This window comes from Bombus bifarius, unplaced genomic scaffold (genome assembly GCF_011952205.1).
Source record: "Bombus bifarius isolate JDL3187 unplaced genomic scaffold, Bbif_JDL3187 scf7180000007974, whole genome shotgun sequence".
NCBI classification, from domain to species: Eukaryota; Metazoa; Arthropoda; class Insecta; order Hymenoptera; family Apidae; genus Bombus; species Bombus bifarius.
In genome coordinates, this window is record NW_022884360.1 from 10,698 (window position 1) to 24,505 (window position 13,808).

At 39.4% G+C, this 13,808-nt stretch overlaps 1 protein-coding gene across 2 annotated transcripts in view; it reads right to left on the reverse strand.

Moving 5' to 3' along the window:
• Positions 1-823: 823 nt before the first annotated feature.
• The window catches only part of LOC117216992 (adenylate cyclase type 6), a 90,246-nt gene continuing 77,261 nt past the window's right edge, over positions 824-13,808 (reverse strand). The window contains exons 11-22 of one of the 2 annotated variants that reach the window (XM_033464221.1): positions 11,599-11,757; positions 10,926-11,174; positions 10,373-10,532; positions 9,665-9,762; positions 9,062-9,146; positions 8,223-8,339; positions 5,275-5,406; positions 4,001-4,239; positions 3,655-3,793; positions 3,098-3,317; positions 2,316-2,464; positions 824-1,374 (exon numbers count right to left, since the gene is read on the reverse strand). In XM_033464221.1, the coding sequence (XP_033320112.1) occupies positions 1,042-1,374; positions 2,316-2,464; positions 3,098-3,317; positions 3,655-3,793; positions 4,001-4,239; positions 5,275-5,406; positions 8,223-8,339; positions 9,062-9,146; positions 9,665-9,762; positions 10,373-10,532; positions 10,926-11,174; positions 11,599-11,757 (2,080 nt within the window). In that variant the 3' untranslated portion in view covers positions 824-1,041. The remainder of the gene's footprint in view (positions 1,375-2,315; positions 2,465-3,097; positions 3,318-3,654; positions 3,794-4,000; positions 4,240-5,274; positions 5,407-8,222; positions 8,340-9,061; positions 9,147-9,664; positions 9,763-10,372; positions 10,533-10,925; positions 11,175-11,598; positions 11,758-13,808) is intronic. The other variant, XM_033464223.1, reaches the window with a different exon arrangement.

The window sequence follows — 13,808 nt, forward strand, 5'->3', positions numbered from 1 at the left end:
AGAAATCGATTCTCGTCGTCATTGGGGACGGTAGTCGGTGGATCGTAGAACAGGCAAACGGACAGCGAAATAATTTAACATCGGAATTGCCAACCTCTAAATACCATATCTCTAAATACCATGAAAATAACGATAACGCGGTATATACAGAGTGTTAAAGAAAAAGAAGTTCAAGACTTTGCGAGGAATATCGATGTCCTTGAAAAAACACTTGCGTGTTTCTATTGGGTTGGCAACTAAGTGATTGCGGATTATGTCAATGCCCCCTAATGGCAAAATCCGCAACCACTTAGTTGCCAGCCCAATATTAACGACAAAAAGATACATTTTTTTCCGACGGGTTAAGTAGTTATAATGTCGATGTTCCTCCTTTTTATCCCTCCGCTGGAATCCAAGTTTCCAAACTGCATTCCAACTTCTCCTCTCTGAATCTTCTAACGGTTAAGCAGTGTACAGATGATTCGACTGTTTGGAAAAATACTATGCATAGGATCTTGATCTCTACTCTCGTCTTCCACTTCAGACACGATATTATTTATATTTCCAATGAATTTGCCTTGCTTCTATCGATCGGAGAAAGAACACGGAGCGATATAGGAAACGATTATTATCGTCTGTCTGTCTCGTGTCTATAAACATGATTTCTCATTGCAACGTTGCCGCAACTATCGTTCGATCGTGTTTTCGTTAAAAAGCTAAATTCCTTTGAATTTTGATTTCTTCGAATTTCCTCTGAGAGTTCGTTTGATTTCCTCCGCGTAATTTTGCATTTTCTTTATTTGCTTTTGGATTTCTTTCTTTCCTCAAATTTTTTTTTTTTTTTTTTTGCTTCAGCAAAGATATTACAAAGCTGAATCCAGAAGCTGATTACATCAGCCAAAAGACAGCGTATCCTTTTCTCATTTACCGTCATTTGTCGCCGTTCGAAAATTCTTCGCACATCCGGAAAATAGGAATATTTTTTCCCCTACAGAAAAATGTTGTTCTCGTTGCAGAAATTCTCTCTCGGTCCCTATGGACCGTACGAGATAAAAAGATGGTTCAGACGTCGACGGTAGGCGAGACAGGTCCATCGAAATTACCATTCGTCACAGAGCTGATTTTCTCCTCGTTGCTATTGCTGTAGATATTGCTGGCCTTGGTTGGCTCACGAGGACCATCCAGGAAATAAGTGACCATGCTACCCTTGCCTTTCACCTGAATGGTACCACGACAGGTGAGCGGATATCCTTTGGCGATTAGGATGTCGCGAACTTCCTGGGTGACCTGAATCCCATCCAACACGCCTGTAGACTCCATCCTCGAGGCCACATTTACCGCGTTACCCCAAATATCGTACTGCGGCTTTCGGGCGCCTATCACCCCGGCGACGACCTACATTGGAACAAGTTCAAAAAAAATATATCATCCACTGGGATTTCTTCCCGAACAAATTTGATTTTTACTCTGTACTCGTTTTTCAAATGTTTTTTTTTCTTTCTGTCTTTTTTAACTTCTATCGTATACGAGGAAAGGAGGAAACGTTTGTTTACTGGGACTTTTCTTTTGTGGAAATTTAATTTTGAAATCCGGAGAAATTTTTCGTTCTATGGTTCACCGTATATGAGAATAGGTTCTAACATTTGCTTAATGGGGTTTCATTTTTTTTTTAAATTTTATCGTATATGAGGAAAGGAGGAAACGTTTGTTTACTGGGACTTTTCTTTTGTGGAAATTTAATTTTGAAATCCGGAGAAATTTTTCGTTCTATGGTTCACCGTATATGAGAATAGGTTCTAACATTTGTTTAATGGGGTTTTATTTTTGTTCTTTTTTTAAGTTCTTTCGTATATGAGGAAAGGAGGAAAAGTTTGTTTATTGGGACTTTTCTTTTGTGGAAATTTAATTTTGGAATCCGGTTCACCGTATATCAGAATAGGTTCGAACATTTGTTTAATGGGGTTTCATTTTTTTTTTTTTTTTAATATTCGATCTTTGGTTTGGATATATTGGATTGGCAACTAAGTAATTGCGGATTTTATCATTAGGTGGAACCGAAAAAATCCGCAATCACTTAGTTGCCAACCCAATATTTACCACGTTTTATTGTTCACCAGGACCACGTTTTTTTGTTTCAAAAATTGGTTCGTCGAGGTTAGCCAATTTTTAGAATGTAGGAGATTTGAAGTTTATTTCGGAGTAGAGGAATTTCAGGGAGTTTGTCTAATACTCATGTTCTGTTGAAGTTTATAGAATTTTGCTGAGTGTTTAGTTCTGGACGAAAGTAGATGTTTCGATGAGTGTCGTACAGCTAGTGCGAAATTGATCGACGTTACCGGTCCAATATTGATGCCCACACGCAATCGGAAGTTGTTAAAGCTGTGTTCGTTAACAGACGCCAGCTGTTCGCGTATCCTGAGCGCGTAGTCTGCCATCGCGGTTACGTGTTTGTAATCTTTCATGTCGCAGGTGTTCTTCGTTAATCCTACCGAAAGAGTACAAAGGAAAATTCTCTTAGAAGATTAAAAATTGCCGGGCCTCTCTTTTCTCTTAAAATAAATTGCCAGGAAAATGCTCGAATTCTTCCGATAAAAAGATTTACAACGAGACGCTTGCACAGATTTAACGCAGTACATTACCACTAACGTAACATATACTTTGAACCGCTGAATATTCGGCAATGAGAAAATGTGATCTCTTTAAAAAATACCCAATTCTTCTGTAAAAAAAAAAAAACTTGCAAAATGTTTCCCAATGTTTCATCACGAAGAATTCAGAATTTTCGAAAAACGAAACAAACAATACAAGAAACTAGGTCGCGAAAGATTTGCCGAAGAGATTCGAAAATATAAGCAAAAAAATAAAAGAAAAAAAAAACAGTATAGAACAGACTGGTAGCCCGTGACACGGAAAATACGTAATTTGTTCCATGAAAAAGATAAAGCTGGTCCTCTGTTGGCATTAAAAAATATGTAGCAATAGGAGAAAGGAAGAGAAACACAGGAGATACGACGTTGCGAATTTTAATCAGTGCCTCGTTGAATAGTGTAATCGGGTAGAGGAGAGGTGTACAAAAAAAAAAAAAAAGAAAGGGATAGCTGGTGGTGTAGGTTCTCACCGGATGCAGCCATGTACGTGGCACCAGTGCTCTTGATCTTCTCGATGTATTTGTACGGCTCTTCAGCTAGAAGCTCGTCGAAATCGGCGATGATCTCGTTCAACAGCCTGAGACACTCGACGCCCTCGTTATTCGCCTCGAGCTCCACGTAAAACTCGGAAAAGTTAGGTATCGAGGCGAACATTATGCAAACGAAGTCGCACTGCTCGTGGTACAATTCCTGCAATCGTTAATTACATGGAAGAATGTCGATAAGCTGACGGGCAGAGAAGAGTCGCGATCCAATTAAAAATATGGGGACACCCAATTTCCCACTATGAAATTGAATACAGTTCGTTTAAATATCAGAGTTGAGATTTTCAACGCTTGTTTTTCTAGTTTCTATTAAGTGGCAGATACGAGATATCTTCAGTAGCAGAGATATTAGTTCCATAGTTTACTATAATTACGATAGAGGAAGTCATAGATTTCGTTGGTCTTCGCGAATCCTAATTATCGCCCGATAAAATTTATACGATTTCTTTTGTATAAATATTATAGATTGTTAACGTTCTTACGTCTGAATTAACCGTAGATAAGAAGTGGGCAGCCACGTGTTCCGGAAGTATGTTGGCCAGCAGCTTTTGGTTGTAGGCTTTCAGGTGCTCCATTTCTTCTTTCTCCTCGGTTGCTTGCAACTTCCATAAGAAGTCCAACCTGCATTTACCAACATTTTTCATTCGTCATTTTTCCCAATTCGAAGAAATAGCGATTGGCAGGAATGTTGGCATTTTATTTCAATTTGTAAGCTTTCCAAAAAATTCAGCCAAATTTAGAGAAATGATCGTATTCGTAAGATTACGATGAAACCGTTACTTGTTAATGGGTCTGAGTATTAATTTTATTGCGAGTGAAAGGTATTACCTGTAAGTAGCTTCTGTGTGTTGGGAATGAGCAATGAGACACGTCATAAAGAAAATCACCAGAACACCTGCTAACCATCTTCCAGTCAGTTCTACATCTCTTTCGTGTATGGCTTCGTAGATGCTGATGGATAAATAGCAAGCGACTACTAGGCTTAGTATAGCTACTTTGAACACCGATGTTAAAATCTGATAGACAGCGCAGGTTATCATAACTAGCATCACTAGTACCGGGAAAAGCTGTAACATATATCATACGAAATTAATGTGTTATTACGTATAGATGCAGAAATCTAGGGATAATAGGGCCACAGATACAGGAATAGCAATAATAGGCGTTTTAAATTACAACCTGGCTCAATCAGATTTGACTCGTTTTGACTTCTCTTCGCTAGGTTTGACTCGTTTACTTGATTTAGCTAGCTTTGACTCGCTTTGGTTTGGAATTAGCTAGGTTTGACTGCGTTTGGCTCAACTTGTCTAGGTTTGAGTCACTTTGGCTCGACTTTAGCTGGGTTTGGCTCAGTTTGGCTCGACTTTAGCTGGGTTTGACTCAGTTTGGCTCGAGTTTAGCTGCGTTTGACTCAGTTTGGCTCGACTTTAGCTGCGTTTGATTCAGTTTAGCTCGACTTTAACTGGGTTTGACTCAGTTTGACTCAATTTGCCTAAGTTTGGGTCACCTTGGCTCGACTTCAACTGGGTTTGACTCAGTTTGATTCGAATTAGCTAGGTTTGACTCAGTTTGATTCGAATTGACTACGTTCGATTCAGTTTGACCCGATTTGTATAGCTAGGTTTCACATAATTCGGCTTAATTTAACTAGGTTTGAATCGGTATGGCTGAGCTGAAGATCTCAAACAAAGTTAAGTTTAACTAATCCTAGGCTCGACTCATTTTGTCTTCGATTTAAAAGTGTTGTCCCGCTCGAATTAATCAGCTTGCATCAATCAGCAAACCGAATAAATAGCTCATTTCGCCTTCGATTGATGGTACAGTTTCACTAGGATTAGGTCAGAGCAAGCTTGATTTAGACTCGTGCAATTATCTTTGAAGATCCATACAAACTTCATTAGTGTAAACTCGTGTAAAGTGAAGTTAGATTAAGGCACAGAGTCATCGAATCGCGTGCATGTGCATGGAAACGATTTTGACGTAGCTTGGGAACGCGGTCTGAGTTGCACACAAGTAGCAGCCATCGCGTTTCCGGTTAATCCCGAGTTAATTCAAGGTGGAGCTTCGCGGCTGGGCACATCGAATCGATCACAGTTACTTACGTCAGCAAAGACAGTGTAATAGCAAACATCGACGGGCGTGTCGATACTCTGGAACGTTACGCTTGAATTATCTGGCCACTCGGTCAATGAAGACGTCACGTTCCCACACACGTGACCATCTTCCAGCGTTACCTGCAATCGAAAAACAAATCAATCGGTTTCCATCGCGTTTCCAATTTTTTCCTCCTAAAAAGTTCCTCTTTCTCGATCGAACGATCGGTGAAAATGAAACCGAACCATGTAAAATGCAAAATCATCCATCGATTGTCCTATGTTGTGTACTTTTAATTGTCCTTTCGATTAGAAACTGGCTTTTCCAACGTTTCCCTGCACTCGTCCACTAACATGTATTTTTATATTTAGCTGCTTGGCAATTTTTGCCACCCACGTTCCAAATTTAAAACTGTTGCCATAAAAGGTCTATCTCGAACAAGCTCCAAATATATCCCCAGCTATTTTTAAATCAGCCTCTTACCGTGTTTGCTGAATTATTTGGCGTGCAGGAGTCGAGGAACGACGCCTGGTTTCCGCTACGCTTGACCTTGGTTTCACCAAGTTTGGTATCATCGCGTCTTTACATATTCGTACTATATATACTTAGGAATCTAACCGTAATGTTCCAAGTGTTTTCTAATATCACCTTGACGAAATGTACGTTTCGATAGAACTTTCATTTCTCGGTTCGTTCGCTGACGAATTGTACGTGACACAACTTTGTGCAAATAGCTTCTATCGGATTGGCAACTAAGTGATTAATCTTTCAAAAATAATCAAAATTAAGAATAGTATTCTATTTATAGAAATTATAGGTCCAACAGAAGAAATTAAATCAGGATAATCTGAATATCGTCGAGGTATAGCTATTATTGAATTAAATTGAATTTTTAATCATTTTTTATTTAATATTAATCCAGTAACTAATGGATATCAACGAATTAACATTGTAATGATTGCAAAAATTGCTCCTATAGATAAAACATAATGAAAATCTCCTACTACATAGTATGTAACATGTAAGATAATATCAACCGATGAATTAGATAATATTACTCCTGTTAATCCTCCAATTGTGAATATTAAAATAAAACCAATTGACCAAATAAATGTAATATTAAAATTTATTTTAGATCCATGATATGTTGCTAATCATCTAAAAACCTTAATTCCTGTAGGCACGGCAATAGTATTACAGTTTTATCAGTAGTTTGTATAAAAGTTCTACCTGTAAAATAGAAAAGAAACTTGTAGAGTTCTCTTAGTTTCATAATACTTAGTTTCATTAATACTCTATACGTGTTTTAATAGTTTTCTATCTGATAAGTAGTGGAGGAAAAATGGAATTCTAATGAGATCGTAGGCCAATGTCGTTCATATTCTCTGCCAGATCAATGGATTTATAGATTCGTCGATGATGGATGATGGCTATAGCTATCTATTTCATTATATATACCTAGTATTAAATGATGATCGATAGCCACTCTCATGAATTTTCTCCTAATAATACGGTGCGCGAGATTCTGTCGGATTTTGAGGAATTACACCAGCTTTCAGACAATACTATACCGAGCTGCTGGAATGCCTGCAATCGTTGATATTACAGTAGATTTCTCCTACACTGTACGTCCATGTCACTACGTGATAGGCAATACAGACGAAGCTAAACAACGAACGACATTCAGCAATATAGCGTTCGATATTCACAGTCTGTTAACAAATAGGCTACTTGCTCAAGCTATATCGTAAGCAAATTATTAGATGGCGTTGATAATTTTGCATCTCGATTGCCGAAATAATGCTATAGGAACACTAAGTTCCCGCTTAGAATTTATCTTAAAATAGTTATATATTTATTCGATAAACGATTTCAAGGATATTCATCGATACGCTAGCACGTGTAACATCGATCCACATCAGAGACCAGGGCGCACACCGAGGGCAACATGGTAGCCAGATGTCTACGCATCTTTGGTGCGTACCCTCAATGGTCTTAAGGGCCCACCATGGGTCTTGGCATTTTCATAGTTACGGTCCTTCAACGACCAAACGAGTATCTTTCGTTTTAAGTGCACCTTTACATTTATTGTTTGCTACGGGCTGACACGGGAAAGTTGGTTTTCCTTCACGTTCGGTATCTTCCGTTAGCAAGTTTCTCTGGAGGGCGGCTAAAACCCTTCCAGGTCCAGCAACCTTCTTATTATCCAATCGGAAGCGGTGTCTACTGCCCTCGCTTTCCTAACCAAAATTGTCATCAAGAAATCCGACGGTGCCGTGTTCTGAGACACAGCCACCCCTAGCTTTTCTCAGACAGAGTATGGTCGGTAAAACTTCATTTATTCTGTATCCTTAGAATTGTCGACATATGTTTACCGGTTTCTATCCTTAGACCAGTCGCGTACTTGATTTTTACATACGCGTCAGTGTACACTCGATTGCGACTATTAAGCGCAAAAATAGAGTTTAATAAAAAAAGAAAATTAATAGTTGTGCTTCGACTTAACCTTGTTTTTATCATGTAATCCTCGAGTTTGCGCGACACACGCGTCTCAGCACTTCCTTTGTCTCATCTTCTTCCATACCAGACTGTTAACTGACTGAACAGTTTACGTTCCTTTGTTTTCGAGACGCGCACACACATACTTGCACATACTCATATGCACACACATGTATCACTACCACGCAGCTAATCTAGTGTAGCACGTAAAATTATACGCATCTCAATAGACGGCTATCATTCATCGATATCTAAAACCTTTCTCTTGGTTTAGGTGGAAGAACCTAAAGAAGAGATAATGTGAACAGATTTATCTGTGTTTTCGTTACTAAGAAACTGCTTGCGAGTAATAAACATACGTCAACAAATGTCTGTAGTACAGCGATCTGTATTATCTTGGAGCACTAGCATAATGTTAGAATTTATAGTGTGTAGTACTGTAATAACGTGAGCTTACCAACGGTGATAAAGCTGTGGCGAAAGTGAGAAACACGACACACGTAGCTAACACCTGAGCGACTCCACGATTCTCGAACACGTGCACCGCAAAATCTCGCAGACACCGTGGCACTCTCTAAAGAAACAGAATGTCAACGTACATCGTCTACGTAGTTGAAAGATTTCATCTCTTCGAGTCTTCAGTTATAGTCTTATTCTCTTTTGAATAGATTGGCTGGAAAATCTCTGAAACGGTGTATTATCGTCGAAATAAATCTTTCTCGTTTGGTTACAAAACTCTAGTATTCTTTAATTTGTAGTATTTTTTTTTTTTTTTTTTGATAAAAATTCTCCAACGAAATTTGGAAAATACTGTCACTGAAAATTTGTAGGAAACCCAATAGTGCAACCTATCGTTCGTTTTTATCATATTTTTCATTCTATTGAGCTGGTAACTAAGTGATTGCGGATTTTGTCATTAGGCGTTAATGACAAAATCCGCGATCACTTAGTTGCCAATCCAATGCCTGGAAGTAATCGTGGATTAGCGAAATTCCATAGAAATTTTCTCAATGATTTTCCTTCTTTCGTCGAAATTTTTCGTTGCGTGTACGGGACAAATACCGCGAATTATGTAATCGCCGGCGACGTATGTACGAGACACGATTAACGACCTCGGCATTGTGACCTGGAATCACGCCACGAATTCAAGGTCAAGAGGAAGTGGCAAGATTCCAAAGAGCGAACGCGATCGATTTGCTCGCGATGCACGTTGCAACGCGATTCCTCAAATTCGTTCGAAGAATTCTTTTCCTCGCAGATAGCGGAGAAGGACGACAGTCTGAGCGAAAGTCTCACCTCGTTCTTCTCTGCCAGTAGTATCCCATTGATCGTGGCGATGATCAACGTGCTCACTGTCACACAAGTGTAAAAGTATCCGCTCCTGAAAAATGATACAATTTCGTAACCGTTATGAAAGCCTCTGGAGGCTTCACTTTTGCTCGGTCAATAGAACCGTTTCTGTCGATATAGAAGCACTTCGAAATACGCGGATACAGGACCGATACGATAACAGATGGTAGAATCGTAACTGAAACCAATATCGGTCCTTCTACACAACCTTTCTCATTTCTAGCTGTTATATATTTTTCTAACTGCTATTATCCTATTCCTGACGAACTATATCAACAGAAACCATGTTCGATCTTCTAGCAGTGGCTGTTCAAAACGTAGCAGCGACACGGAACCGAAAAATTTGTGAATATAGTTTGTACGGGAATACGTTTCGATTTACGTATTCGTCCTTGTTGAATTTCAGTAGAATCGAAATAAAATGGAATTTACCGAAATCCCGATTGCGTTACAAACTTTTGAAAATTATTGGCTTTCGATATGAGGCAAAGCGACATTTGGACAAAGCCTAGTTGATCGACGGTTTAATTAACAGAACGACAGAGTTACCCTCGTAGAGTGATCGCTATAGCAATCACGACGACCATGTAGACGAAGCCGGAGCACACGAAATATGCCGAGAGCATTCTGTCCCTTTCGCGCGAATACTGCAACAAATGGTTTACGAATAAATAGTTTCTTCTTCTTCGAAATCTTCGCGGATACATAGCACTTTCTCAGTTTTCTTACGAACAAAACCCTCGAATGTTATTCCGTTTAAACAACAGTAGATTAGGTCACTTTGATTTAACACGTACGAGCGGCGTGCGCCACCGGTGGCTCACGCTCGAGTCTCCCATTAGACGGCGTGTACCACCGGTGGCTCACGCTCGAACGTTCCATCGGACGGTGCATACCAGCAAAAAACGTTTAAATAATGGAAATTTAACGTACATTAATTGAAAAAAATAGGATTTATTTAAACAAATAACCATTCGATGCTATAAACTTGTTACAAATACGAATACAAGCACAGAAATAAAATAGCAGCGCTAGTGTGAACGTGTTAAAAAATAATGACAATAATAATGAAAGAATAAAAGGAAGCCAAAGACGAACACAAAATGGCGTAATTTATTAGCCGATTATTAATTATTGCACGATCTTACGGCAGTGAATTATCGAGAGTCTTTTAGAGGAAAGATAAATTATTTCAGGAATTATAAATTAATACGAATCTTTGAAATAAACAGGAAGGGGACAAGAATTTGCATTTACCTTCCCTTCGACGTCGGGCAGGCGAAAAGTTAGGACAAAGGGCGTACAATACTCCGCTCTTAATCGATCTATGCTCCTGGCGTCGATTGCTCTCATCAGGTACTCGTTCACCTCGTCCTCCGGGTCCTTTTTCGCCTCGGTCGTCTCGCCAAACCCTAATCTGTCGCAGGATTAATAACCGATACAGAAAGGTCCGTACAAGAGAAACTTCTTACATTGGAAAACTGAAAATTCATAAATCAAACATTCGTCGCGACTTAAGTTTCGAAAATTTTTCTTTCGATACCCCGACCCTTGGAAATTATATCGTACGATCGATCATTTCACACGATCCGTAGAAATATATTATTTGATATTTAAGAAATAACAAATAAATAAATAATGATATTTATTTAATATGATAAAATAGAAAAGAGTTAACTTTCTTATTAAAGATTCGTATTCCGAAGAAACTTACGATTTCGGAATGTACGAAGTTTAAGAAAATCCACGCGCGTTGGTCTAAAATTATTTTCATAAGGAGAAAACGTAAAAGGAAGAATGAACCAGTTACTTGTTCTGTTTGCCGTGTTGCGAACCGTGTCCCATCACTCTCATCTCTTTCGACACGTTGCCATTCGCTGGCAAACCTTTCCTCAGCCCGGACGAGGGTAAGTTACCCTTATACGTGTCTCCGGGGACAATTAGGTAGGTTTTGATATCGTGCTCCTTCAGATACGCGTTTCTCTCACCCCCATGGCCCTCTTCCACCTCGTAAACGCCATCAAGACAGTCCAGTGTTTCTTTCGTGATGTGCACTCGTCTGTACAGAAATAATCGCAGCTCGTCATTTCCAACACCACGCTACAGTTCTACGATCGAGGTTTTTGAAAAATAAATCACAACTTTCTGTCTATCAGCTTCTTCGAACGGACTTTTACGTTGTTAACCCACATACGATCGCCACGTTATTAATTAATATCATTAGCAATTGAATTGTCGATTTTAATTATATTGAAATCATACTAGAGACCTCAGGTGTCCATTAACACTTTGACTGCCACGCGGAAATCACATGTTTCGCTCAGGACGCCACCGGAGTATTTTTATTATTCAAAGCGTACAATAGGAAAATAATAATAAGTTGATGATGTGAGACAACGTTCTTCCCCAATGGAAATTGGTTTCCCAATGGTCGCTTGGAAATTTCGTCGCTGAGGGAAAAAGAGAATAGGAGAGAAACTTGCCCCGGTATTCCTCCGCTTTCCATGTAGTTGGCCAGGGTGACGTCGTTGCTCCAGACGTCGAACTGCCACTTCCTCAAGCCAAGGACCCCGCAATGAACTCTGCCTGTGTGTATCCCCACTCTCATGTTCACGTTCACCGCACCAACCTCTCGATATAAACTGGAAAAGTTTATCGTCAAGTATATCGAGAATATCATCGCGATAATCGGATTTCCATTGGTTCTTTCGAAATAAAATATCGCGATCTCTTACTGCTAATTAAAAAAAAAAAAAAAAAAAGAAGTATCGTTACAAAGGATAATTCGTTTCTCTAAGTATGGTTGGAATGAGAAATTATAGTATTGGGTTGGCAACTAAGTGATTGCGGATTTTGCCAGTACCACCTAATGACAAAATCCGCAATCACTCGGTTGCCAACCCAATACATATATAGAGTGTTCAAAAAGTTGTGACTTCTCTAGAATGGAGAACTACGGTCTGTTACTGCGAGTCACAAACGATTGTAATTACAGAGGATGGATTGTTTCTTTGAAATTATTTACGCAAAAATATGAATGAGAAGTTATACTATGTACAAGGTGTTTCAAAAGTCCTCCAGTCTAGACCAGCATGTCGGTGAAAGTTGGTTTAATGTAAAAAAAAGTCAGCGAATAGAATTGTGTTTACAGTGAGAAACGAGTTAATTTTCAGTGAGAAATCGCGGTACGTAGGCTGCTTAAAAAATTCTCAAAAGTCAGATCCCGTTGGAAGCTTGTTGCAAGCGAAAAGTTAATTTCGTTTCTTTCTCTCAGCTGCGATTGTAATTCCGCTTATGGACTTCATTTTTCCTGCAAGCGGATTAAGCGTAGATATGATGGTAATAATTATGATAGATACGATGACAAAGACACGATGGCAAATTACGACATACAGGGTGTTTGAAAAATTCCTCGGACGTTGAACGTACGATCAGAGATCCTCGTTGAAACTAAACAGAGCTTTCCTTTCTATTTCTTAATCTCGTGACTACAGGTAGTTTCAAATTACACGGGTAGCTTGCATTTTCGCAGAATTGTCGTTTAATAGCGTTTCCGTCGTATGATAGAAGAAATGGCGGGGCAGAAGAAGCAGGTTAGAGAGAGCGTTTTAAGAGCCGGAAACAGAGCAAACGAGTCAAAGTAGACCGTAGACTGTCGAGACGTGGATTCTCGTTATGAGACTGAAAAACATCCAGTCTTGTCAAAGGAATGATTTCCTTGGAGAATAAAAGGTTATTCGGAATGGTGGTGGCCGTAGAAACGAACGTGGTCACTCTCGAGGATTCTATAATGACGATTTATAACGAAACAAATCGTAAATTCCTTTCAGAACGAAGCTCTCGAAAGAAGCTCGTATTCTATCTATTTTCCTTATAAAATCAACCGCGGCGCACAGATATTTCGAAGGATGTACAGCGAGCGTGTAGTGCGTTTCGTAAGAGACGCAAGCTTTTCCCGAAGGTTTAATTGCATTTCGTTGCACGACAAATTCTCTCAACGATTTATTAACAATCTTCCCAAACATCTATTTTTCCCATCTATTTATAATTTTCTTGATAATTTGTATCGGCAATTTTTCTCAACGCTTTACCGACTGATAGCCGATTAATCGGTTTTTTATCGCCCACGCTTACCGACCGACAGCCGATTAATCGGTTTTTATCGCCGACAATCTTTCTCATTATTCGAGCAGTAATTTGCTATTTAGTACTAAGGTACCTTGCTCAGTCGCGTCAATCGCGTTGCTTCGTAAGCTGCCACGGTTTCATAGCAATTTGAAAAACTGTCCGTTCGCGATGGACGAAAAGAATGGTATTGGAGAGTCTAAACCGAAACAGAGCCGGCGCCAGGGAGAATCCGCGCCTGAGCTGCCGGTCGGACGTGCGTATGCTGTTGGTCGGTAAAGTGGCAACGTTTAATTGCAATTTGAAATTGGCTTGGCAACTAAGTGATTGCGGATTTTGTCATTAGGTGGTATTGACAAAGTCCGCACTCACTTAGTTGCCAACACCACAGAGAAAGGATTTTCGTTGCTAATTCGTTAACAGTGTCGATTGAAGTAGAAGTGATTTTGGTTAGCGTTTTGCAGAGGGAAAATTAGCGATGAACGTGTTAAGTTGATGAAAAGGGTGAAGCAACGAGGCTCGTGTGATAGGTCAGTGATTAAAGCTATAAAAAAAATCGGATGCACGT